Raw genomic sequence first — 25063 nt, 5'->3', positions numbered from 1 at the left:
GTAGAAAATAATGAGGTCATTCTTGTCTCTTACGAGCACAATTTGTAATCCAACATTATTACTGAAATAATTTGCCTCAGCTTCCATAGACTTCTCTGACATGTGTTATAAGTTACTGCTACACTTTCTAATTATGTCCTTCTTGATGCCAGTATAATGCTCCAGTCTTCATGCAACACTTGTACATAGTAATGAAGAATCTGTTTGGTGCTTCTTTCAGGCTTTTAGCCCAAAAATGTTAGTGAGCCAGTCTTAAAATTTTGTATCATAGCAAAACATGGCAAAGGCAGGCTCTATAATGCAAGGCGATTGTTTTATACTAACCTCATGCTTGATTTTTAAGTTGCAAAGCTTTAATGCACAGTAACAGCATCTTAAAGCAATGTGAGGCATATTTAGTCCAACTGAAAAATATATTTGCCACCACATCTATGTGTTGCTATTTCATTAATTTAAATTTTGTGATCAAGATCCTGTAGAACATTATATTCACAGCACATATAATACAAAATAAATCAAGCACTTATTTTACATATGAAGTTCCTTTTCTACATAAATAATGAACATTTTTGCACACTACTGTAACTCAGTTTTACAATGTAAGCTGTTGTGGGCTCATTCAAATAGCTGTTTCGGTTGGTGATGGCATCCGCCACCGCCGGTGTCCATAGCAGCTATTGCCAGGAATGAGAAAAAAAAGTACCCACTTCTCTCCAGGACCGAACTCGGGCCCACAGTGTAGGAGTCAGCTACTCAACCACTGAGCCGCACTAGCTCTTGCTAGCATACAGCAAAAAAACACCCTATTAACATGTCCAAGTGTGCAAGGAAACCCACATGTGCACTGCATAGCATTGATACATGCACATTTTGCATTGCCGTTGCATACTATTGCACCAGGTAGAACGCCATGTAGCAGATGCACAGGTAGTGGTACAAGGCAGTTAAAGAAGGTTTGAGGAAGTAGTTTGGATGAATTCCAGGGTTTTATGTGCCAAAAACCACGGTTTGATTATGGGGCACACCACAGCGGGGGACTACGGATTAGTTTTGACCACCAGGGGATCTTTAAAGGGGTCCTGAACCACTTCTTATCAAAGTGGAGAAAGGCATTTGAAGCGAAAATAGGCTATTTCAGAAATTCCTTGCCACAAAAAGTACTTCAATGCTTTCAGCAGAAGCGGAATTATTGGCAATCAAACACGGCCTCCGCTGTGCTGTGTTCCCATTCATTTTTCAATGCCCTGCACTGCGAAGGCTACAGCGCAGTGAGTCGTGCCGACAATGCTCCGCCTTCTAAATATCACTGCGGCGCATAGTTCAAATTTCATTTGGGATGTTAACGTAGACGCCAGGACTTCCGCCTTTGGTGCCTACGATGCACTAAACATGCGCGAAATGTGGTCGTCCTCAGTGAGCCGCAGTGCGCTTAGCCAACGGCTTAGCCTGTGGACTCGTGGCGGCACCCCGCGACAGCCAAGGTATCTACGCCATCTAACCGACCGCAGCTTGATGTCAGCTATTGGCCAATAGCAGCCATCTAAGGGAATGATGAAATAGTGTGTCAGATGACGAAATAGTGCATCTAGAAGAGAGCGAGGGCAGGGCCTTCTGTTGAAATGAGAGATTTTGAGAGAAAGGTAAACTTTGTGATCTGCTTGCGAGCTCCGCAGACCGCATACAACAGCAGAACTTGGCTGAGATGTACACAGCAGCATGTGCTACCTGCAGACTATGTTATTTCAGCAAGCTTGAGGGGTGATCCATGGCCCATTTAACGAGCCCCCCTTCCTTGAGACACTGGCATTTTTTCAATACGCCCCCATCGAAATGCAGCAGCTGCGGCTGGTATTTGATCGCGCGACCTCGTGCTTAGCAGTGCAACACCATAGCTGCTAAGCCACCGTGGCAGGTAGAAAAAGAAGTTTAAGGAGATGTATATAAGAATGCTAGAAAAAAAATATATTCACGCGTAAGCATTCCTTGGCGAGTACCCCAGCCTCATCATGCAAAAAGTGTAATGCCTGCATAAAAATGGGTAATTTGTGAAGACATTAAATTGCTACAAGAGTGTAAGTGTAGATGAACTGTAGCTTTATAAGTGATAAGAAACAACCTAAACAAAAAAAAATTAATTAAAATACCCATAGAGGTACATAGGGCTCCTTAGAAAATGCATGGGGAAGGTTAGGGTACAGGTGGGCCAATTTGAATTTGGCCGTGGGCCAACTTAAGTTTGGGGGTGGGCCAACTTAAATTTGGGGGTGGGCCAACTTGAAATTTGGGAGCAGGTCAACATGAAAGTTGAGGGTGGGCCAACTCAGGCCAACTCGGGAAGCATCTCAGCATGTTTGAATAAACTGATTTGATTTGAAACAGAAATTTGGGGGTAGCCATACGCATAGTTATACAACTCCAGTGGAGTTTCTGCATTCTTCTATTGTGCAGCTGATTAAACCAAGCCAGCCAGGTGACTGACACCGCCGCCTTTCAAAGGGTGTGCCAATAAATCATCATCATCCCTATCACTAGCACCTTATCACATCACTTATCTTGCAATGTAAAATAAGCACCTCCCTTTGCAATTTAACTGAATATTAAATGCACAAGCATTTCTATGCCTACCCAACAAGAACCGTGTCCGTACATCACGTAAGACAAATGCAATGACTCATACCCACGTAAGGCAGAGGCTCCAAGCACTCAGCAAAGTGAAGCAAACAGTGCATACATTCATTGAAATAACCCACACAACACATCAAACAGCATACATTTCACTAAAGAACAACTTCAAAATAAGCATCTGAACCATCAATACTCCCTCAGCAAATGTAGTGGTGGTTTTAAAACAGCTTCACTGAACATGCAGGTTGATAAGGACCAGTAAGAGTTGTAAGGGTCAGATCATGCTCGATAAGGTTGATAACAACCAATAAGGGTTGATAAGGGTTAATACTGGCCAGATCAAGCTTCATAACACTGATAACAACACCGGGCTGCGTGGAGATGAACAAGTGGCACAATGCTTATGCATAATTATACAAATCCCAGAGGAGTTGATGTGTGAATTTTTATTACACCAGGTTGCATGTCATGTAGCAGTTGCATAGGTAGCGGTATAAGGTAGGTAGAGAAGTCTTGAGGAAGAAAAAGATTTTGGAGATGTATAAATATTGATGTAATGAAAAACATATGGCATACTTGATTAATTCAAACGGGCTAGGTGATTATTTGTCACCATCCCGTTTCCAAGGAAATGCCATTAAATCATCATCAGCAGCAGCATCATATCATGCCATTTGACAGGCGATGTGACATGTATGCCACATAGCATCGATACATACAAACTTTACATTGCAGATCGATTATATTCCACCAAGTGTCCCGACATGTAGCAGTTGTATATAGCATTTGCAAGCTGCATGTAGCTGGACCTTGTTAACTCAAGCAGGCCAGGTGGCTATTTGTCACGACCCCGTTTCAAAAGGGATGCCAATGAACCATCATTACGATCAGCATAAACAGTGATGTAATGTGCCACGGGTCAAGGGATGTGCCATGTGTGCCACGTAGTTTGTATACCTGTGTTTACTCTTTGGGGCATGTTATGGTGCCTCCTTGCAAGGCACGAACCGCTGCTAAAGACACAAATCGTAGAGCTGTGCGCACAGCTGCAACCAGGCAACATTGGTCTCAGCAAGCCACTGTGCAGGGAACAGGACAAGACGTAGCACAAGGCACAGCTCGTCATTTATGTGGGGCAGACAGTTCAGATCATTCTTGTGAAAATGAAGTGAAGAGACCTCACTGCGAAGACCCTGTAGTGCACGGTGCTGAAAATGGAGCTCCTATGGAGATGCTCATCCATCTTATGCTGTGACTGTGCTGCGTGTGCCTCTCAGCCCTGTGACTTTTTTCCTGAAATCATATTTAATGACTGTGCATCTTGAACTATAAGTGCTACTACACATGTGATTTTAGTTACTGCCTTTGTTTTTCGTTTTTCATCGAGTTGCGCATAACCTCATTTTCCGATTATTTTTGCAGGGTAATCGTCAACTGATGACTGGACTGCAGAATGCTGCACTTGTTTTCCCACAGTATGCCCTGATAGGTGGCTTTGTCAGCCTGGCTAAGAATCACATTCAGGCTGACATATATGCTCGCTTCGGCCAGGACACCTACGAAAACCCTTTCAGTAATGAAGTCCTTAATTACAACTTTTATGCCATGTTCTTGGTTGGAATAGTCTTTTTTTGCATCAACCTCTTCCTTGAGTGTCACTTGAAAGCATCAAAGCGTCCCAGGTAAGCTTCCTCATTTCAACAAAGGCAATATTGGCAGGCATAGAAACATTTTAAAAAATATGTGTCCTTCTCAAGTCTGCCGAAATATGTCATGAAAAGCAGTTTTATTGAAGTTGAATAGCCAACTTTAAAATATAGCTTCTGTAGTTAAATTTTGTTAAACATGGACTGTTAAAAGGCACGGCCTATATGTACTTACACATAGGTATCAAGCAAGGGTGAGTGAAATTGCAGGTACTGACAAAATGAACCTAACCCCACAAATATTTGCTCCCACTGTGTGATCCCAGCCGCCCCTTTGAGATGTGTCGAGCTGGAGCAAAATAGACAAGGACACCGGCTCTGCCATAGGGGCAGTAACACTAATACCATGGGGATACAGTTGCATTGTGCACTGTTCAGTAGGTGCGAAAGTTTGCCGATCGCACACAGTAGATATGTGGTGTGCCTCCTAATACCATGGCAGCAACGCCTTGCTCTTTCAAATTTGGGAATAGGCCAGTCAAAAAGCTTTCCAGATACGCATGACAAGTAGTTAATGCAGTGCCATGAAATCACATTTTGCACAAGGTCAGTAAAATCAAATGTCGGAAGTATTTCAGTATCATCTCATAATGGCAGCACTATGCATTAGACCAGTCAGCGTCTTTTCTTTCTTGCACATTCCTCAGGCTGTTGTCATCTTTATTTGTTGTCTGTGGATGTGGAAGCACACAGTTTTTACTTCTCACAAAGGAACCTCAACAAGCACAGCAGTTAAATGATGTAAACATCAAGGTATCCTAATGTTCACTGCTAGTTATAACAGAAAAGGAGAGGACGTGTGTTCAAATAGAATAAGAAAGAGGTGAGGAAAAGAGAGGATGGTGGACAAAGGGAGCTTGGTAGAAAGCTAGGCTTGTGTAGCCAAGGCATCTGTGCCATACCTATATACTGTGAGACAAAAAAGATGTGCTCCTCCTGTTTAGTTTCTGTATTGCATGACAATGAGCTCTTACATTGGACCTTTTTGTCATAACAGTGACGCTCCACTTTCTTTTGTGTTCCAAGTTTTCAACTTCTACTTATGATGGTTTTGCATGCTCCAAGGCAATAAATCCTCCAAGAAATGCAAGAAGACATAAGTGCAGGGCAGGTTGGCACATGGTCAACTAATATGAAAACCAATGATAAAGATGCATACAGAAGACAAAAAGTCACACAAAATGATTACTGCCAGCAATCATCCTGTGTGCCCCTTTCATCTTGTGCAGTGCAACTTTCTTTTGCTAGTTTTTGCCTTGGTTGACCAAGCAAATCAGCATGCTGGTGCTACTGATATCATAGTAACATCACTCACATTATTGCCTGGAAGGTTGTGAAATAACAAGTGCCACTGGAGAGCAGGTGCGTCGCATTATAGTAGAAAACCACCGATATGTGCACAGTTGTGATGAATATTGCGCTGTTATGTTGTCTTAGCACAATTCCAGCTGAAAGCTTATAGGTTCTTGCCTTCATGTCTCTTACATTTTCCTGCATTTTATGTTTCTTATGGAAGTCTCCTAAAATAATGATCAACATGGCTCTGTTGTAATTAAAATTGCAGGCTTCCCACCATGTTTGCAGCCGTGATAGAGTAACAGCTCTGTTGCTTATCAATGGAGCTTAGTCATTACGACAGCATTCACAGCAAAATGCATATGCTTTCATATAGTCTCCAAATGCACTTGGATATCTTCTGGCACATGTCAAAGCCAGCATGTTATGGTATTTACGGTTAATATCAAGAGCATGCAAAAATACAGTTGAACTTCATTAAAACAAAGACGCATGAAGCACAAAAATTCCTTTGTTACATGCGAAATTCATTATAAGCATAAACTTGTTACGCACTGATATCAACTAGAAGCATTTTAGCTTTACTTTTGTTTTATCCAGTTGTTTATTATATTCATGTTTGTTATATTTAGGTTCAGCTGTACAACTTATAAGGCACAGATAGATGTGGCCTATTTTTTGTTGGCTGCTTTCCAGCACGTCGATACAGGTTATGTGAAGATGATAAGATAATAAAAGTGTACCTAGGTTTACAAGTTTGTGGGTCAGAGAGATACTTTACAAAGCCTTTCATAATTTCATTTCAGGACTCTAAAGCAGGTCAGGGTGCCTGAGGACACTGATGTTACAGCAGAAAGAATGCGGGCAAACAGTGACACCGGCAAGAATGATGTGTTGAGAGTATTGGATGTCATAAAGGTACTGACCAGATAAACATTTCACGTCTTCAGCAGCTGGGCTACATATTTAGTGATAGCAAAACACATTTACAGGCATAGGTGCAAGACGTTTGCTTTCTTTCAAAATCTTGCCAGGATATATGGGTATTACTTGAGATCAGGCCTGTGGCCACCTGCTGACATTGTGTACTGGGCTGCAACTCTACATGTAATATTCATACTGATGCTGATGACCAACTAGGGAAAGTTCTATCCAGCACTTTTTTTTTTGCACCGGCTGTAGCTGTAAGCAAAACTGCCCCCTCCCCTTTATTTTTTGTGCACATGATGCAAGTGCCTTTTTTACAAAAAATCTCTAGAGATTCCAAGTTCTTGTACTTGTACTAGTGTGAGCCTCACAAGAGCAAAAGCAGGCAGGTTATACTGGACAACTTTTCAGGCCAGGGGCAGATGAGGAAACTTAAATTCCTTAACATTATCAGCTGTACAGCAGCAGCAAAAGTCTAAATTCTGAAGTGCAAGAGGTAATTCAACAAACTGACAAAGTTGTCCATTCATTAAGGACAGACAGCAGTGCATTGGGTACACACAGGTACAATGAGTGTTACATGATAGGATTATGTTGTGCTACACAGTTAACTAGAGGTGCCTTAAATAATAGTTTATCCAGGCCACCAAAATACTGCCCATAGAATACTTTTGCGGAAGTATTTGTGTGAAAGCACTACTTTCTAGTCTATTTCCCAAAGGCACAAACAATGCCTACCTTGTTCTCTCAACTCATGTCGCTCAATGTACATATGCATTGACATAAGCCAGAAGACAACACATCGACATTATTTTATCAAGTTGTGCTTTTGCAACCTCACCCTTCACAGCGGCACACATTCACATTTCAGTTGTTCTGTCCTATTAGCTTTTGACATCATCAAAATAATCTAAATATAGGCTGAAGTTTTCTGACAGTAAAGCAATTTTAAGGTTAGGCAAGAAAGACTTTAACATTTGCTAAAGGAGAAAGGTTGGTTCTGAAATCAATCTGTGAGCACTATTCTCTGTGCAATGTAGCAATATTTTGGCAGGACACTGCATGTGTACATCGAGCCTTATTGATGCTTTTTCAGCTCATATGATTTTCCAGTTTTTTTGCAAACACGAACTCGAACCATACATTCTTCCAGAAGCTTTTTCCTGTGTCTGCTTTTTCTTTTACTTCACCCTAACAATAAGGTTATACCATACTGTCCCTGTTGTCTATGTCCTCATAGTGTTCAAAGCAACCAATGTTTTCAGTGTGTTCAACGAACACCGTCATTCCTTCGCAGCCATGTGAAAACGCATCTAGACATGTGCTCACTAAAGATGAGATTTTGCCTTTCCATATAGGAAACGTACAGGGACTAGTTCATTGCACCAGATGGAACAGAAATAGTGATACCAATCTGTCTATGCAAAAGCATAGTAATGCTGCTGCTTTCAACATTGAATTTGCTTACATTCAGACATCTTCAATTAGCACAATTGCTTTCCATACAGGTTTACCAAGGACGACACAAGGCAGTGGACAATGTCTCCTTTGGCATTCCAAAAGGCGAGGTATGAATCATTCCCGATCATATATGAACATAGGAAATATGGCAATGCTTATTAGCTACATTACTGCTTTACATTCCTGCAAAAATTTGTTTCAAGAAAGGAATAAGCCTCAATATAGCGAACATGGATACACAAATTATCGGATATAACAAAGTAAATATAAACGGCTTTTTGTTGGTATCAACCTGCAATAAATATAAGCTTATATTGAGTATTGAGCATAACAATGGTATTTTCATGTCATATGCAACTTTGTTATAACGAGGTATAATGCAGTAGTTGTACATAATAGCATAGTAGTAGCACTTAGTTCCTTTAATTTTTCGAAGTATAGGCGAGCTTATAGCTATAGCAGCTGTCTTACAGTACATAATTGTACAGTCTTATTGTTCAACTCATCTCTCATATTTATTTTAAATGGTACATTATGCTTTACTGTTGTAGCCTACATTGGAAACAGTTCTATAGCACAGGCAATGTCTTGCTGCTCATTTTCAAATTACCTCACCACAGTGCTTTGGACTTCTTGGTGTAAATGGAGCTGGAAAGACAACCTTGTTCCGCATTCTTACTGGACAGCTTCAGCCTACACATGGCACCACCCTTGTTCAAGACACGAGGTAGCTTTTCTTTGGGCACAGAGGATACGTATACTGAGATCTGTGCCTCAAACATATATTGAACTCAAGATTTCTTGCTTACAGATTGGACAAAGTGTTTGCAAAGGGTACACAATTAGTGGGCTACTGTCCCCAGGCCGATGCACTTGATGACTTACTGTCCCCGAAGGAGCATCTTAGGATTTACTGCATGATGCGGGGGATACCAAAGAGTGAGATCCAGGAGGTGATTGCTTCGATTTATTCTTTTGTGATTGTACTCACAGTGTGTGAAAATTACTAACACCTGTCTGTGATAGTGAGGCTGTATATGTGTCGTATGAACCTCACAACTGTTGTGAACAATATGTCCATTATATAGACAAGTATAGCAAATAGCAAAAGAAGAAAGCAATGTTGATACTCAAAACCTGCACTTAAGAATGCATGGGTGTATTGTTCCTAACATTTCTGCACTTAGAACACTTGTGTTGGTTAAACTTCAAACATAACTGCATCTCCAGCAAGACCACCAACTACTGGTTCAAATGTCCTTACTGCAGCAATGATTGCAAACAATCTGAAGGTGGGATACTGTATTATATCATAAACAATGCCTAGATGCAATTGTTGCATCCATTGCAGCTATTCTGAATTTAACTAGCTTTGCTCTAAACGGAAAAACTATACAAATGCTAACTGGTAGTGCTTCTAGGCATTGCTCCATCAAGGCAGATGACTTGGTCAGTGCAGGCTTATCACAACAACTCAGTGGGATATTACAGGCAATGCGAAGTGCAGTAGCCTTCACAAGTTTTCATCGTGCATTTTCTTAGGTGCATTCATTTTTGCTAAGATAAGGTTTGCCACGCACATTATTTTCGATCTTTTGCTTGATGCAACATGCAGGGTTTACAACAATAAATACATACTTGCAGGTTGTTGAGGAAGCCCTCTCGAGGTTCCAGCTTTCTGCTCATGCTGATTACAAAGTGGGAACACTCAGCCGTGGCACTCGACGAAAAGTCTGTACAGCCATCTCTATGCTTGGAAACCCACAAATTGTGCTCCTGGTCAGTTCACTTGACAGATTCATTTACTTTCACTATATGCACACTGCTCTTCCTTCAATTTCATTGATCTTATATAATGTGACAGACTGCACGATAAGTTATGCGTACTGAGCTAGCTTTGTCCAGGCGCAAATGTTATAATTCCAAGAAGCCAGCTATTTTTGAAATGCTAATTATCGCAATCAAAAGAAATAATAGTGTCCAGTAAAAGGATATTACATATGGCACAGCGAAATCAAAAATTACAATTACTAAGGCCTCTTGCACACAAAGCTTGAGGACACCTTGCAGTGAGAAGCATGTGAGGCATAACAACAACATATCACAATTACAGTGACATAATTGAGGACCTCTAGGTTTCTAAAAATGCATAATAAATGCACAGTAATTAAACTGTAAAACTTGTAACTGTACACATGCATAATTTAAAAGAAATGATGGCTACATTATCCTTCATAAACATTTTACATCTATTATACTTTATGTGTTAACATATAAAAAGCTATCTGCTCACTAGCTTTAGTACATAAGCACCAGAATTTAGCCAGTAGTTTACAAAATATTTCCAAATGTCACTTGTCTCAATTCCAGGATGAGCCAACAAGTGGAATGGATCCTGTCACTCGTAGACTGGTCTGGTCCAATGTTTCTGAAGCCATTCGGGAAAAGCGCTCTGTCTTGCTAACATCACACAGGCAAGGAATCATGATATTATTATGTGCACCCATGTTTCCTGTAATTAAAATGATGCATCTGTTCTAGACACTGTCTGTATGTTGTGCTAGTTTCCTATAAGCACTGGTAAACATAATTAAGCACTGGTTTTGAAAATAGTTCATGAAGCTAGACCCTTAAGATACCTTATCGGTAGAAAAATGAGGGCTCAGTATTTTATTGTCACTATGGTCCATAAGTAATGGCTGTAGACATGTCCAAGTTACAGATGTTGTTTCACATGGGTTTCCTCATGGCTGACTGCTATAAATACATATGGTCTGTGAATAAAGTAAGAAGTTACTAAATGTATTATTGGATATAAAAGTTTATGGTGCCTGGTGTTCCAAAAAAGTTGTATAACAGTGATAATAGGCATGCAGTATAAAATTCGTAGTTGTAGTTCGTACTAGAATGTACAAGCAAGACAGTGATGTGATCATCTATAATCTACAAGTGTGAAGTATACAAGAATTGAGTATTAGTACTTAGAAACACATGCCCCATAAGCTTTTGGAGCCCATAGTACACCCTTGCAAAAGAGAAAGCAAGTACTATTGCAGTGAAGTACCCCATAATCCTTGGGAAGCAAAATACACGAAGTTGTGGCAATTTTATAAGTGCAATGCATACCATGCTTTTGAGAGAGTCACACGTATGTTTTCTTTACTTTCCATCAACAACACAGCATGGCCGAATGTGACCTACTTTGCTCAAGGCTCGCGATCATGGTGAATGGACAGCTATGCTGTATAGGAAGCCCACAGTACCTCAAACATAAGTGAGTAGTTGGCCTACATATCCAATAATTAGGAGTGAAATGTCCAACATAGCAGCACAGATGACTATACTGGTTAAGCAAAATGTTCTGTGTCAATGAGAACCAGAAAGGCACCACGAAACGTTTTTCCGTTTATAGTATGAATGCACAAAAATAAACCCCAGAACTAAAAAAAAAAAAATTGTATATTTGGCAACTCTCATTGGTTTTCTAGCTGAACATGATCAAGTTTGTAAGCAATGTGCAATAACCTTGAAAAATACAAATCAACAAAATTATGGAAAATCTTCAACATTTTTCACTGAAGGGGTACATTATTATTATTATTTGCAATGCTACTTATATTCTTTATGAAAGAAAAACAACTGCACACATTAGTCCCCGTAATTAAATGAATCAGTTCAACTACACAAAATGAGAGAGATAAAAGCAGAAAGGAAGCACTCTTTCAGCATTTTCTGATCTATTTTTACAATTATGTTGAAACATCGCAATTAAAACAAGGACATACAAAGAAAGAAATACTACAGAGCAAACACTTCGTTTGTGGTATTTCTGTCTCTACGTGTCCTTGTTTTAGCCCCACTGTTTCAGCCTAGTTCTAAAGATGAAACAACTAGCCCTCACCAAATGATCTACTATCTGTTCTGCCTGCTCTATTTGCACACACATTAGCATGAATAACTTCAAACCTTGTTATAACGATGTTGTGTATGACACAAAATACCTCTGTTATATTTCATGCGTGATGTAAGTGTATATTGATTACACGCTAATATCAGTGATAAACATTAAAAATTTGCTCCATCATATCCTATAATTAACTGAATCGAGGTTTGATTGATTAACGCTTTTTTCCAAATCTGCAAATACAGTATTCTTTGCTCAGGGCTATCAGGTTTGATGATAGCAGACCTTTAGTCATAGACAAGGTCACTACGAAGCCTTCGTGCACCCTGCTCCACCCTTCGCCCCCTCCCTTTCCCACTATATGCATTTTTGTTTTTTCTTGTACTTGTTTGTAGTAATGCAAATTTCTACTCCCTGCAGGTTTGGAGCTGGATTTACTGTCACAATACGCATGGCTGAAAATGTCCAGGACTGGAAGCAAACAATTAAATGTCTAATCACTCACTTCCCCACAGCATCACTAAAGGTATGGGCCAGCATCTTTTAGCAACACTTTACTTAAACCTGCAGACAACAAGTATTATTATTATTATTATTATCAAAACCTGTGTGATTATCACTAGTTAACTATTTAAATAAGGCTCACTAATTACTCTTTTTTAAGTGCTTTAAAGAACAGCTTGCAACTGCTGAATAAAAGCCAGTTAGTGCTCGAGGCATGTCCACCTACTAGGAGTGCCAAGATTACCAACAGCTCCAGAATATTCATCCTTAAAACATTCACAAAATACAAAGTGTGTGTGTTCAACACTGTTGTGTTCCGCAGTGCCTAAGGTAAATTTTTTTTAGTAAAACAATAAATGTGACACTACACGAATGTATTTCACTGCAAATACGTGGACTGATTGACTAATGGAGTTCAATGTCCCAGAGAAATTCAGCAGCTGCTGTAGCGGAGGGCTCTGGAATAATTTTAGCCATCAGGCATTTCTTAAGCATGCATCCTAAGCTTGATACATCAGTGTTTCTACATTCCTCCCCCCACTTTCTTAGTAGAATATGACCACCACTTCCAGGAATCGAACCCTCAACCATACGCTGAGCAGCAAAAGGCCATAGCCACTGCGCAAGTTCAAAGCTCATGTCCAATCTTGTAATCTCAGGGTACCTACTAAAGGGACATGCCTGTAGCACTGACTGGCTTCAAACAGCAATTGTGGCATTTTATCTTCAAAGTAATTAATTAAATATCAATTACATATTGGCATATGTCCACCATCACTACAACGTCACGATACCGTATGTTCAATAACATAGTAAGCATTTATCATACAGTGTGTAATGTCCACAAGTGCAATTGTAGCATCACTGAAAAAAAAGAAATTTTCATGCCTCTATTGCACTGCTTCTCAGAATTAGGTAGCCTCTGCAAAAACACTTGCGTACTCATCAACAGGTTAACATGTCAGGCATATTACATTTTAAAGGGCCTCTGAAACGGTTCAGACAAATTTTGTAGACGCGGAGGGTACAGCTTAAGTAGAACATTCGCACCACAATTTGAGTGAAATGTTACGTATTAATGGAGCTACAAGCGATTACAAGTTACCCTCCTCCCTAGCCATGCCTTTCCTCCTCAACTCGTTCGCCGAACGATCGGGGCTAAGCTCCGCCTTCACTGGTCCTGCGTCACGATGCGACGTCACATCGTCCATTTACGGTTGTTTTGGAGCCCGCCCCCACCCGCAAGAAATCTCTCTGCTAGCCGTTTGGCCGTCGACCCCAAGCGAGAGCTATCAAAGCAGCGTGCGTTGCAAGCATTCTGTCGTAGTGCCGAACAAGTCCGGTATTCCGATAATCACACACTACCTGAATATTTCGACGGAACGATGGAGGCATAAACTCAAGTTGATGAAGGAACTTTAGCATAGACATACGTGAGCTGCCTGATTGGTCCCCACGGTCCAGCCACCCACTGGTGCAGAGCTTAACCAGCCACAGAAAGAGCTAATATTGCTCTAACCAAGTGTAAAACATTTTAAACATTTACAAAAACAACCATGTTAATGATTACACTCCTGCGAAAAATTTACGCCAGCAGCCAAGAAGATTACATTTTGTTACTGCTACTGTGTGTGGTTCACCTCTATGCCACCAGGTGGCTGCACCGTGCAGACCATTCACATTTGCGCTTCTGTTCATCCCCTGAAACCGCACGCAAGAGGACACGGCCAGGCCCTGTCCCCTTGCACTTGCGTTTACCCTAATACCGGTCTCGTGAAATGCTATTGCGTTAGTAATCTTCCGGTGTAAAGTGACGGCCACAATCGCACAAATCCTGGCACCGATCGGATAGCGGCAGTCCGATGCGCTGCAGCCAGTCCGCTCGTCTACTGGCTTGCAGAGGGACACGATGTCACAGCTTGACATATTGCCAGTTGCTACGTTTGCAGTCCACAACGCAACAAAGTCGAATCATAGCGCTCGCAAAAACACAAACCGACACTGAAGGCGGAGCTCTCGTCAAAGACAGAGCACGTTGTAACACAAGCAGACGACACTTGCTGTGTGCTGGAAGTGCTTAAGTGTACTGAAAAAATTGTTCTTGTGCATTCTCTTTATGTTACTTTCTTGTTATAAAAACAAATTAACTAACATTCCAACTATTACGAACATCATTTGTTTACCATAAAGTTGGAAAATTTATCGATCACGCGCCCTGGTCAGCCTGTCGGATAGCTCACCCCACTGATGTCATGTGGGTGATTTCGGTCATATGGGTAGGGGCGGCTTAAAATTCCGCCGAGCAGTGTGCTGCGATCGGCAGCGATGTGCATTTTTAAAGCCTTATAATAAATTACATGCTTTACGCGGCGCACTTAGGTGTGTCAATTAATGATCAGAAGGACCTACTCTAACGACCCAGTATACCTTTGTAGAAAATCGCCAAAATCGTTTCAGGGTCCCTTTAAGTGTGAAATACGGTTTGCACCCAATCATCAAAGGTTCTGGCAAATATATGCATGCATGACCCTATGCTGTGACGCTTGTTGTAAAAGTTGCAAAGGAATGTTCTGTCATTGAGTCTCAGCACCTGGTTTTTTACCCTACTTTGTCTCCTTTGCAGGCACAGCACTTCAACGTAGTGGAGTTTAGCTTGCCTTCAAAGCAAGCATCACTTTCTTCTGTGTTTAAATTCCTAGAGAAAAACAGCAGCGAGCTGAGCATCTTGGACTTTTCGGTGTCTCAAACGACGCTAGACCAAGTAAGAATTTCCCTGCCTTGCACGAGGCACTTTTCTAGCCATAATTTTTTGAGCCACAGCAGAGGCCAGACGAGTGCACAAGAATGCAAAAGCACATGGCACAGGCATTGACTAACTTAGGTTTCATTGTGAACTGAGCAGCATATATAGATACAACATGCCGAAGCCCAGGAATGAACAAAGAGAACAAAAGTGCACGGTATCTCGAGGCTGACGAGGCAATGACAAGAAACCTACTAACTATTCATATGCACAAAATGAAGTTAAAGCTAGTGAGGAGGTACCAACAAACATGTCTTGTACTCTTATAATTCTTTCCACTTACATATTTCATGTATGTTCTTTGCTTGACTTCTAGAAACAGTTGTTCATTTTAACAGTGGCATGGAGTTGCAACATGTACAGTGAACAGCAAGATGGCTTTGTGTTTATGTACAAGCTTTATTTATGTCTTCTTGTTGCACCTAAGCAACTGTCATATGTTAGCATTGTGTCCGTACCATTAAACAACTATCCACTGAAATTTCAATTAACCCCTCTTCTATCCATGATTACCTGTGACTGCTACTTTTTTCCCCACTTTCTGCATGCTTACTTTTTTCCCCAATCCCCCCCCCCCACCCACCTCTGACTCATGGCGCTTCTGTCCCTCTGCTCTGTTTTGTTTTTTATATCCATTTCATGTTATTCTGATACACTATATATTTATGGTTCAGTGTTTTCAGTTTAAACCATATAAAAAGAAAAGTCTGCAGAATTTCATTCTAGGAATTAGATTTCTACCAAAAATGGTCAGTGAGAACAAAACTACCAGAGAGCTAAGATGGCAACTGCTTGTAGCTGCAAGCCTATATACTTTAATTCAAGAAGCCTGGCGGGGTCAATGCTGCTTGGAGAAGTTAACCTGCTGCCCATGCAATCTTTACTCTTTCTTAGTCTGTTTTGCTTGTTGTTGCTATGAAAATAAGAATCAGGGAGGGTAGGGGGAGGGGAATAATTTTACAAATAAAGTTTCACTCCATTTGTGCTTGAATATCAAATGCATTCTTTTAATTCCTGTACAGTCACCGGCTTGCGGTGTTGTGCCCTTGCTATTGACTGCTTCTCGAAAACTTTGATATTCTGTACACTGAATATAACTACAGCATTGAAAAGCAGGTTGTCCAGTCATGCGGCATGTTCAAGCATCAAGAAAATTAGTGAACCAGATATACACACAAATAAAAAAATATGTGATTAGGTTTACGTGAGAAATTATACATGCAATGGAAAAAGGCAGTAAAGGTTCACACTGACTAGGAAATATATTTTTTTTTGGAAATAAATATCAAAGAGAAGTATGCCAAATTATGGGGAAGTATTAACCAAAAACACTGAAACTTATATGTATATGGCAGCTCCACACTATATCAGCAGTCCATCAGTAAGACAACATGACAGCTGCAGCCGGATGCTGGATTCTGGCCACAGGAATAGTACAAGTCTGATTGCCTCCTTAAACAGTGGTAAAAAAATTGTAATAAAATTAACTTTTTGAAAATGGTATTCGGGTAGCTGTACGATCACATAATATATCCCTGCTGCCTGCAAGATGTCTAGCAATGTAAATATTTCAATATTTTTTGTTGTATCCAATTAAAAATGTGCTTTGCTTTTTGTTCTTTTCTTTTTCTCAAAAGACAAATTTTAGGCTCCTTGCAAGCTTTTTGGTGGCGATTTCTCAGCCCTCAGAGAACGTGGAATCATAATAGTTGTTGTAGCATATAGCTAAATGCATAATGCACACAATAATAGCAGCAGATTTTCCAAATTTTGGTTATATATTTTTTTCTTGGCTGCACATTACATAATGAATTAGCCACATTTTTAACACAACACTTTGAAGCACTGTATTACTGTTAATACTTGTCATATCAAAAACGTATTCCTACCATTGTGAACCCAATTATTCCTAATATCTAACTATGTGCCTAAAGCAATATTTTGTTATGTAGCTCTTGCTCCGTTGTTCCTGGAAACAATAGTAATTTATTTCTTACTAACTTTAAAGCTAATTGGCCTTTTAAGCTGATGATTGCATATTTGAAATCAGCACAGAAAACGTAACAAGATTATACAGTTTCATTAAATTTGGTAACGGCGGCTTTAAAGACGGCTTCAATACTCACTTCCCCCTAATGGGGACAGATGTGCATGTATTACGCACAAGAATTTTACTTTGGAGGCCTACTTTATTTAGTCTTCTATTGGTCAACACGCACTTGTCCACCCTGAAGTGTCCTCCAGTGCTCATCATATTCGTCACTCCTTTCGACACACACCAACTCACTCTACTGGTCCAAAGTCAGCATTGACAATCCTGTACAAGCATAGATCGAGTTTGTGTGTGTGTATAATGCTAAGACATTAAAAAGTAGACTCGGCAACCATGACTCTGCTAAGCAGCAACAGACCTGAACACTGTCACACGTGGCTGCTCAGTCCACTTTGCTTCTTCATTGCTGTCTCTCTGCTGCTGCCATTATGGGCAAAGCACAGTTGCGTGCAGCTACATGACACTTGGTTTCCCTCAAGCATTGCAGTGGCACCTGCTCTTGAGTGGAAATGAACTGAGGTTCAGATGCCCTAATTTGGGTGGAGAAAGGAAAGAAACATTATCATGTAACAAGAACTGAAGCCAAAAAAAAAAAAAATTTCAGTCAACACGTGATCATGTCGTGATAGGTTGTAGTCATCTCCTGTTGACACGCTTTTCCGAAAAGACAAGAGTGATAGCAGAAGTCAGAGTAATTGTGTGACGTTATCTCATGCAAATTCTACATTACGTGCATGGTGTTTATAAAGTGAGTGCTTTACCAAGCTAAATTACAAGATTATTTACTGTCACATTTGTACATATATGCTACTGAAAAGAAAGTTTATTGATAATGAGAGCAGCATTCAGTTGGTAATCCATTACTCAAATGATATTGCGCAACAAAAAACGACACAGATGCAACAAAAAACGACACAGGTGCAACAAAAAACGACGCAGACGTAAGAGAAGACGACACGTGTGTCGTCTTCTCTTACGTCTGTGTCGTTTTTTGTTGCGCAATATCATTTGAGTAAAGTTTATTCATTTACACCAAAGGAAAGCACGCAGTCTCACTGAAGATATTGCTTTGAGGATCACCACGAGTCTCAAACAAGTGGCTTTGGCTGTATGCCTTCTACCACCTCTGGCTTAAATCCTTGATAAGCTTTTACATAAACCTTTTATGTTGCCTTTTTTAACACTATGTAAACATCCTCTCATTAACAGTTTTATACATGCATATACAGTTATTGAAAGGAGGACCGCAGATCCATGCTGCATTTATTTACAGGCTATCCAAAGTAATGATTTTAGTAGCAGCACAAATCTTTGGAGAGCTTTTGTTGCCTGAAACTGAGGGGTTTCTTAATCGTCCCCCATTGAGTGGCTGAAGAGATTGAAGGGGCAGTGACATATTTTTGATTATTCGTTTTTTTTTTGCATTACATGAAGGCTCTAGACCTCCAACACCCTAGAAAAAATATTCACAAGCATCAGAGCTCTCTAAATAACTTAATATTAATATCTTTTGTCTGGTCAGTTTAACTTTCGTTTCTAGTCGCATGGGAGCGGGACACTGCAACGTTCTGACGCTCGGTCGCCTCATATACTGCTATTCATTGTGATGGCCGATGTAGCAGCATATGACTGAGCGAGCCGGACTGATTATCAAAACATTTCAATGTCCCGCTTCCACATGATCACGTACTGCGTCGGGACATCATGACACAGTAGAAACAAAACCGAAACTGGCTTTAGGAAAGATATATTAAATCATTTACAACACTGTGAGGCCTGTCACTATTTTTTCTGGGATTTAGAGATACTGGACCTAATACAAAAAAAGAAGACTAAAAATATGTGACAATACACCAGCACTGTCCTGCGTCTTTCCTGCTTTTTGTCTTTGTTGTCTTGCACTGTCCCTTCAAAATATTTCACCTTTCATAAATTTATGTAGCATGATGCCTGCAGCAAGTATAAGACCCCTGCTCTACACTAAGTGCACCTCCATGTGCATCACTGTACAACAAAGAATAATAGTAACAATAAGGAATAAAAGGTTTGCATGACATTCTTTATATTTAACATGTTTCTATATGTATTTTGTTTGCACTTGAACTGTACACTGTATATTGTAGTTTAGCATTTGATGTTTATGCTGTGTGTGAGAGAAAAAATTCAGACTCAATTGCAGTTAGGCATGTACTAATGGCTTCGCAAACTTTTCAGGTCTTTGTGAACTTTGCACGACAACAGTGCGATGAATCAGCACAAGTCGAGCAAGAACAGCCAGCTGACACATCCACCATTATAGAAAAAAATGGATTTATCAGCGACGAAGTGCCTGCAGTCACTCTTCACAGATCCAATCAGCTGCTGACAGCAGAAAAGCATAATTTGAATAATGAAGCAACAAAGTTTTGACCGGTGCACACAGCAGTGGCAGGTCCCTTGAATTGCCCGTAGGTCCAAGTATGATAACGCTGCCCTTTTCCCAAACTGGAGGAGCGAGCAGCACATAGGGCATTTTACATCAGATACGCAAGAATGAAAGGTCTCATTTTTCTCTTCATCATCTGGAAGCGCTTGGTCCATGACAACCTCTCGCTGCCGAAACTATACATTCTCTGCGTCCCAACACATCAAACACCATGGAAGCGTGCAGTATGTTTGACTTTTGAAGTGTGTTGCACCAGCTGCATCGAGTGCTGCTGAAAACAGTGAACTGTAAATAAAGTGTGTGTGAAGAATGATTTTCATTTCTGACTCGGTTGAAACCTCCATAAGGTTTCACCTAGGCTCTTTGTTTGCATTTGTTTTTCTAATACCTGAGTGCACCTGCCAATGATACAACTGCATTTTTTTTTTTCAAGAATCAACAATCATTTCATTTCTTTAGAAGGGAAAGTACAGATAGTATATTATGCAGCTAGAAAGAGTCCCAATATTAAAGGTTGCACTGGGAACCTCACACTTACCTTAAGCTAACATGTTGCTGTTAATAGGCGATTTTACCGATACTGGTTGTAGAAACTTCCCAACTGCACTCAATAGTGGCACCACTAGTTACCATCGTATAAGGCATTGAAGTATTTTTCAGATAATAAACTACCTGCATCTGATCTGAGCCAGTCCATCATATGGGCCTGCACATCACCACACATGACATGTGCATAACACCTTAGAATTGATTGTAGCTCAGTAGATAGCTCAGCTGGAAAGACTAGCTAGCGCTCAGACTGGCAGAGGTATGCTCTATAAATTACAAATAAATTACCATAACCAGCGAGGACCGAAGGTTGCATTGGCCAGAAAGATCAGTAGCAGTATTCTAATCCCGAATTTACCTAAAAATATGCACTTGGAATTCAATCAGGGCAGGAGAACGAGCACGGCTAAAGCTCTATTCAAACACTATGGCAATTGCGAGGAAGCGCTATACGTGTATGCTGCGAAGCATTCAAATCACCAAGCGTTTACAGCAGTAGCAATGAATACAAAGCAAGAAAGCATGCACACGTGCTCAATCAAAACCAGAGTATCTGAGACTGCGGAGAAGGCTGCCATCCCTCTGGCTATTGCTTCTCCCAAATACATTATTAGCGACTCTCAATCGGCGATATGAAATTACATCAGAGGATGGATATCAGTTGAAGCTGTAATAATTCTAAACAGTAAAGCCAAACTCATATCATCTGAAGAATTTTATGACAAGGAAATCACCTAGTTCCCAGCTCATACAGAGTGCACATCCACCGCCACCCCCCAACCTTAACGAGACTGCTCATCTGGTTGCACAAGGGCTCATTAGCCACGCCCGATTAGGAGGGGTGGGGGGAAGGCTCTGCCTGAGGAGGAGATGGAATGGAAGAATAGGGTTAGATTTTTTTTCATTCAATGACATTACCCAATTCTATAGAAAGTCGAGGTCCATATATCCACCTCCTAGCCCGTAATTGGACAGGTCTCAGGTGGCTGACTGGAGGCGCCTTCAAACAAGAACTTACACGAACCCAGTACATCTTAACCGCATGTTTCCAGAATTATAGCCTGATGCCAAATGTAAACTATGTTATGATAGAGGAGCCACCCTAGAGCATATACTTTGGGACTGCGAAATAGTTCAAAGGAGAATTGCAGTATCCCCGGATGAACTAAGGGTGCGGTGGAGAGCCGCACTGACTAGCTCAAATCTCCAGGACCAACTTTGGGCCATCCACCAAGTCCGGGAAGGGACCGACAGACAGGGTCTCTCTGCTGCCTCCAGCGTGGCCATACCCAGGCAATCAGTTCGCAGGATATTAAATAAAGTTGTCGCACACACACACAAACCAGAGAGCCACTCTTTTACATATAACAAAAGAGTAATAGCATAACATAGGCAATAGCTAGCTACAGGATGCGCAGCCATACATTTTGCATAAGTGCTCAACTCGGTCCCCAGTCTCCCTGCAGTAACACTGGTAGCTATGTTGCCAAGAAAGCGCATGATAACAGCTTTATCAACATCCATTTTTCTTTCTTAGAGCTTATGGAAACATCATCTCTTCGAACAGACATGCCTACTAGCCTGCCGATCTATGTTTAACAAACTGCATTCAGGTGGCATCTAATTTTTCAGCAAGACAAAAATTTAATACAGAATAGTGAAATGGCTATCATGGTCACCATTTTTACAAGCCACCTATAACCAGTAATAATGAAAAAAAATCCTGATCCACTGCCCAAGTACTAGCATCTAAATGGTAGCAAGGGCCTCTATTTAATTGACTGCTTAATAAAGAAAAACAAAAATCTTCATAAAACACAGTTATGCAGCCATCTAGTCCACAATAGGCTGGGTGCTATATTCTTTGGCAGTGTTGCATTCGCCTGACCTTGGTGGCTCAGAAATAAAAAAAAAGTTCCTGCCCAATCCATCTCATGATGAACATCGACGTTAATGCGATTGGCATTGAAGCAATGCAGCAACACACCATACTGCCATACAGAGGTGCGATAAATATGAGACATGTATGCAGCCAAGTTCCTTTCTTGAGCTTTTCACTGAACACGCTGCACTATCTAGCAGTGCCACCATTAAGTCTGTGTGCGACATGTGTGTGAGTATACAGTAGTGAACGAAATTATATGTATGGTATTTTTCATTTGGATACTGTGAGCTGAACTGCTCAGAATTTTGGTGCTGCATTATGCCAGACTACTAGCCTAGGGCAATATTCTCTTGAATATGCACTGTCATCTTGTGATATTCACACCACATAGACCAACTACTGTGCATACAAATTGCCTGTTTCAAGAATGTATGGCAAGTAAATCGTATTACATCAACCAGTCTCTGAAAATATGTGCGCCCCGGTGAGATAACTTTTAATGATAGGTGGAGAGGTTAGCCGAACAAAAGGCTTGGCATACTGTCACAGTTTTAATATATAAGAAACCAAATGACACTCGCACAAAAACTCTAAAAGGAGCAGCAGCGAGCAGCACGAAATGAACAAAGTGGAAAGTGGTGCCTTACGACACTGTTAATAAACAAAATGTTATCTTTGTCCCTTTGGCTGCACCGTGTTGATGGTACTTATCTCGCCAATTGATTTGCTGTCCTTGTTGTTTTGCATGTCCCCATGCAACACCGTAGTCCTACGCACAAACTAGTGTGTTTCAGAGTAGTGTATAATACATCACGTTTGCCCGCTTTTGATGCCTCAATAGTTGGAGTTAACAAAATTGCGATATAATTTTCTTTGCTAAGTTCCAGTACTGTAAACTTGATACTTGAGTTTGTAAAATTTTTCAATATTCAAGCATTTTTCTAAAAAAAGACAAACTGTTGGACTAAATAAAAGATCGGGTGCTTGCACGTAGTAGATTTGAACCATTTCTTTTATATGCAACAGGCCTCATCAAATTCGGTGCGGAAGATGCTGAGCAAAACAATTTCTCTATTCTCATGCATTTACACAGGAGCTCCTGAGATAAATCTTTTCCTTAAGCACAGTGTCCCATGGTACTACCACCATCACTGCACCGCAATATATTTTCAACACATTTACATCGGAATATCTTTAGAATGATGAGCCTCTTTAATAAAGCCAAGCATACAGCAACACCTAATCACAATTGCATATGTTGCCCATAATTAAAGGGGCCCTGAACCACTTTTTATCGAATTGAAAAAAGGCATTTGAAGTAAAAATAGACTATTTCAGAAATACTTAGTCACAAGAAGTACTTCAATGCGTTCAGCAGAAACAGAGTTATTGGCAATCAAACACGGCCTCTGCTGTGCTCCCGTTCCTTCTTCAATGCCTTGTACTGCAAAGGCTACGGCGCAGTGGGGTATGCCCACATACTCTGCATTCTAAATGTCACTGTAGCACGCGGTTCAAATTTCCTTTCAGGTATTAACGTAGATGCTCTGGCTTCTACCTTGGGTGCCTACGCACGCTAAACATAAGCCAAACATAGTTGTCTTCAGTGAGCCATAGTGCACTTATCCAGTGGACTTGTGGGGGCAGCCCGTGGTGGCCGTAGTATGTACGCCAGGTAGCTTGCCACAGCTTGATGTCAGCTATCGGCCAATAGCAGCTGTCTAAGGAAATGATGAAACAATGCATCTGATGATGAAATAGTGCGCCTAGAAGAGAGTGAGGACAGGGCCTTCTGTTGAAAAGAGAGCACGTGAGAGAAAGGTGAATTTGTGATCCGCTTGCAAGCTCCACGCACCGCGTACGACAGCAAAACTTGGCTGGGATGTTCACAGCAGCATATGCTGCCTGTGGACTATGTTATTTCACCAAGCCCAAGGGCCCTTTTAAATCACTTATGAAAGTGAGGTCTTCACCAATTCATTTATCACACGTTGTGCTGGAACTGCTGTTTGGTGGCAAAGTAGCCATCCTGTAGTCAATGCATGTCACCTCAAGCTTCGCCTTGCTGCGCATGCGACGTGTGTGCCTCATACAGTTGGACAACTAGGCAAATGGCTTTTCACATACTGGACACTTAATAAACGGCTTTTCCCCTGTGTTCTTAGGCATATGACTCTTCATGTTCGATTTATTCGCGAACTTAGGTGGACACATGTGGCATGTGTAAGGCATATTATTTATGTGCCACTGCAGATGCTCCTTCAGTATCCCTTTCCGCACAAAGACCTCACCACACTCATTGCAATGGCGCAGGTCTACTCCCCTAGCACGCAGATCCTTCCGTCTGTTCAGTGGCTCCTTGTGTCGAAACGCAGATGGGCATAGCTCGCACTTGCACTGCTTCTCGTCTGTGTGAATGGGTTGGTGGTGAACTAATGAATGCTTTTCGTTGAACAGCTTGCCATACATGTTACACTTGTGTGCCTTCTCATTGGTGCGCAGTCTCATGTGGACTTTGAGTGACCTCCTGCTTGCTAATATTGCCAAACAGTGACAGCACTGGAACAGCTTCTTGTGCTGCTTTGAGTCCTATGCCCAGCAAGGTACCTCTGCATAAACAGCTTCCCACGCATAGAACCGTCTCTTGACAGAGTGCACGAGCTGTTGGGTCGTGACTGAATGCTTTTGGGCAAATGTCTGCTTGCAGATGGGGCATGCACTTAGCTTCTCACCCATGAGCATGAAATGATGCCCGCACACATTGCACTCGTGGGATTTGTCGATGCCGGTGCTCTGGCTGCACTGCGTCTCTGAAGCCACTATGGTACCACCAGGGGCTCTGCAGAATGAAGGAAAAAGCCCATTGGTCCTTGCAAGAAGTGGTGTGTTGCTATTGGGCCATGTGTAAGCAGGGCGTGGCCAAAA

At 41.1% G+C, this 25063-nt stretch overlaps 1 protein-coding gene across 1 annotated transcript in view; it reads left to right on the top strand.

The window, feature by feature from the left end:
* The window catches only part of LOC142572608 (phospholipid-transporting ATPase ABCA1-like), a 41614-nt gene extending 21597 nt beyond the window's left edge, over positions 1–20017 (top strand). Inside the window, exons 22-32 of the mRNA XM_075681829.1 lie at positions 4048–4307; positions 6434–6545; positions 8063–8122; positions 8636–8742; positions 8827–8968; positions 9660–9794; positions 10386–10489; positions 11197–11289; positions 12340–12445; positions 15047–15184; positions 19494–20017. Of these exons, the coding sequence (XP_075537944.1) occupies positions 4048–4307; positions 6434–6545; positions 8063–8122; positions 8636–8742; positions 8827–8968; positions 9660–9794; positions 10386–10489; positions 11197–11289; positions 12340–12445; positions 15047–15184; positions 19494–19688 (1452 nt within the window). The 3' untranslated portion in view covers positions 19689–20017. The remainder of the gene's footprint in view (positions 1–4047; positions 4308–6433; positions 6546–8062; positions 8123–8635; positions 8743–8826; positions 8969–9659; positions 9795–10385; positions 10490–11196; positions 11290–12339; positions 12446–15046; positions 15185–19493) is intronic.
* The last annotated feature ends 5046 nt before the right edge of the window (positions 20018–25063 follow it).

The sequence above is a fragment of the Dermacentor variabilis genome, chromosome 2 (genome assembly GCF_050947875.1).
Source record: "Dermacentor variabilis isolate Ectoservices chromosome 2, ASM5094787v1, whole genome shotgun sequence".
Lineage (NCBI taxonomy): Eukaryota > Metazoa > Arthropoda > Arachnida > Ixodida > Ixodidae > Dermacentor > Dermacentor variabilis.
Note: the sequence above shows the minus strand (reverse complement) of the source record. Positions and strands in the feature narration are given on the sequence as shown.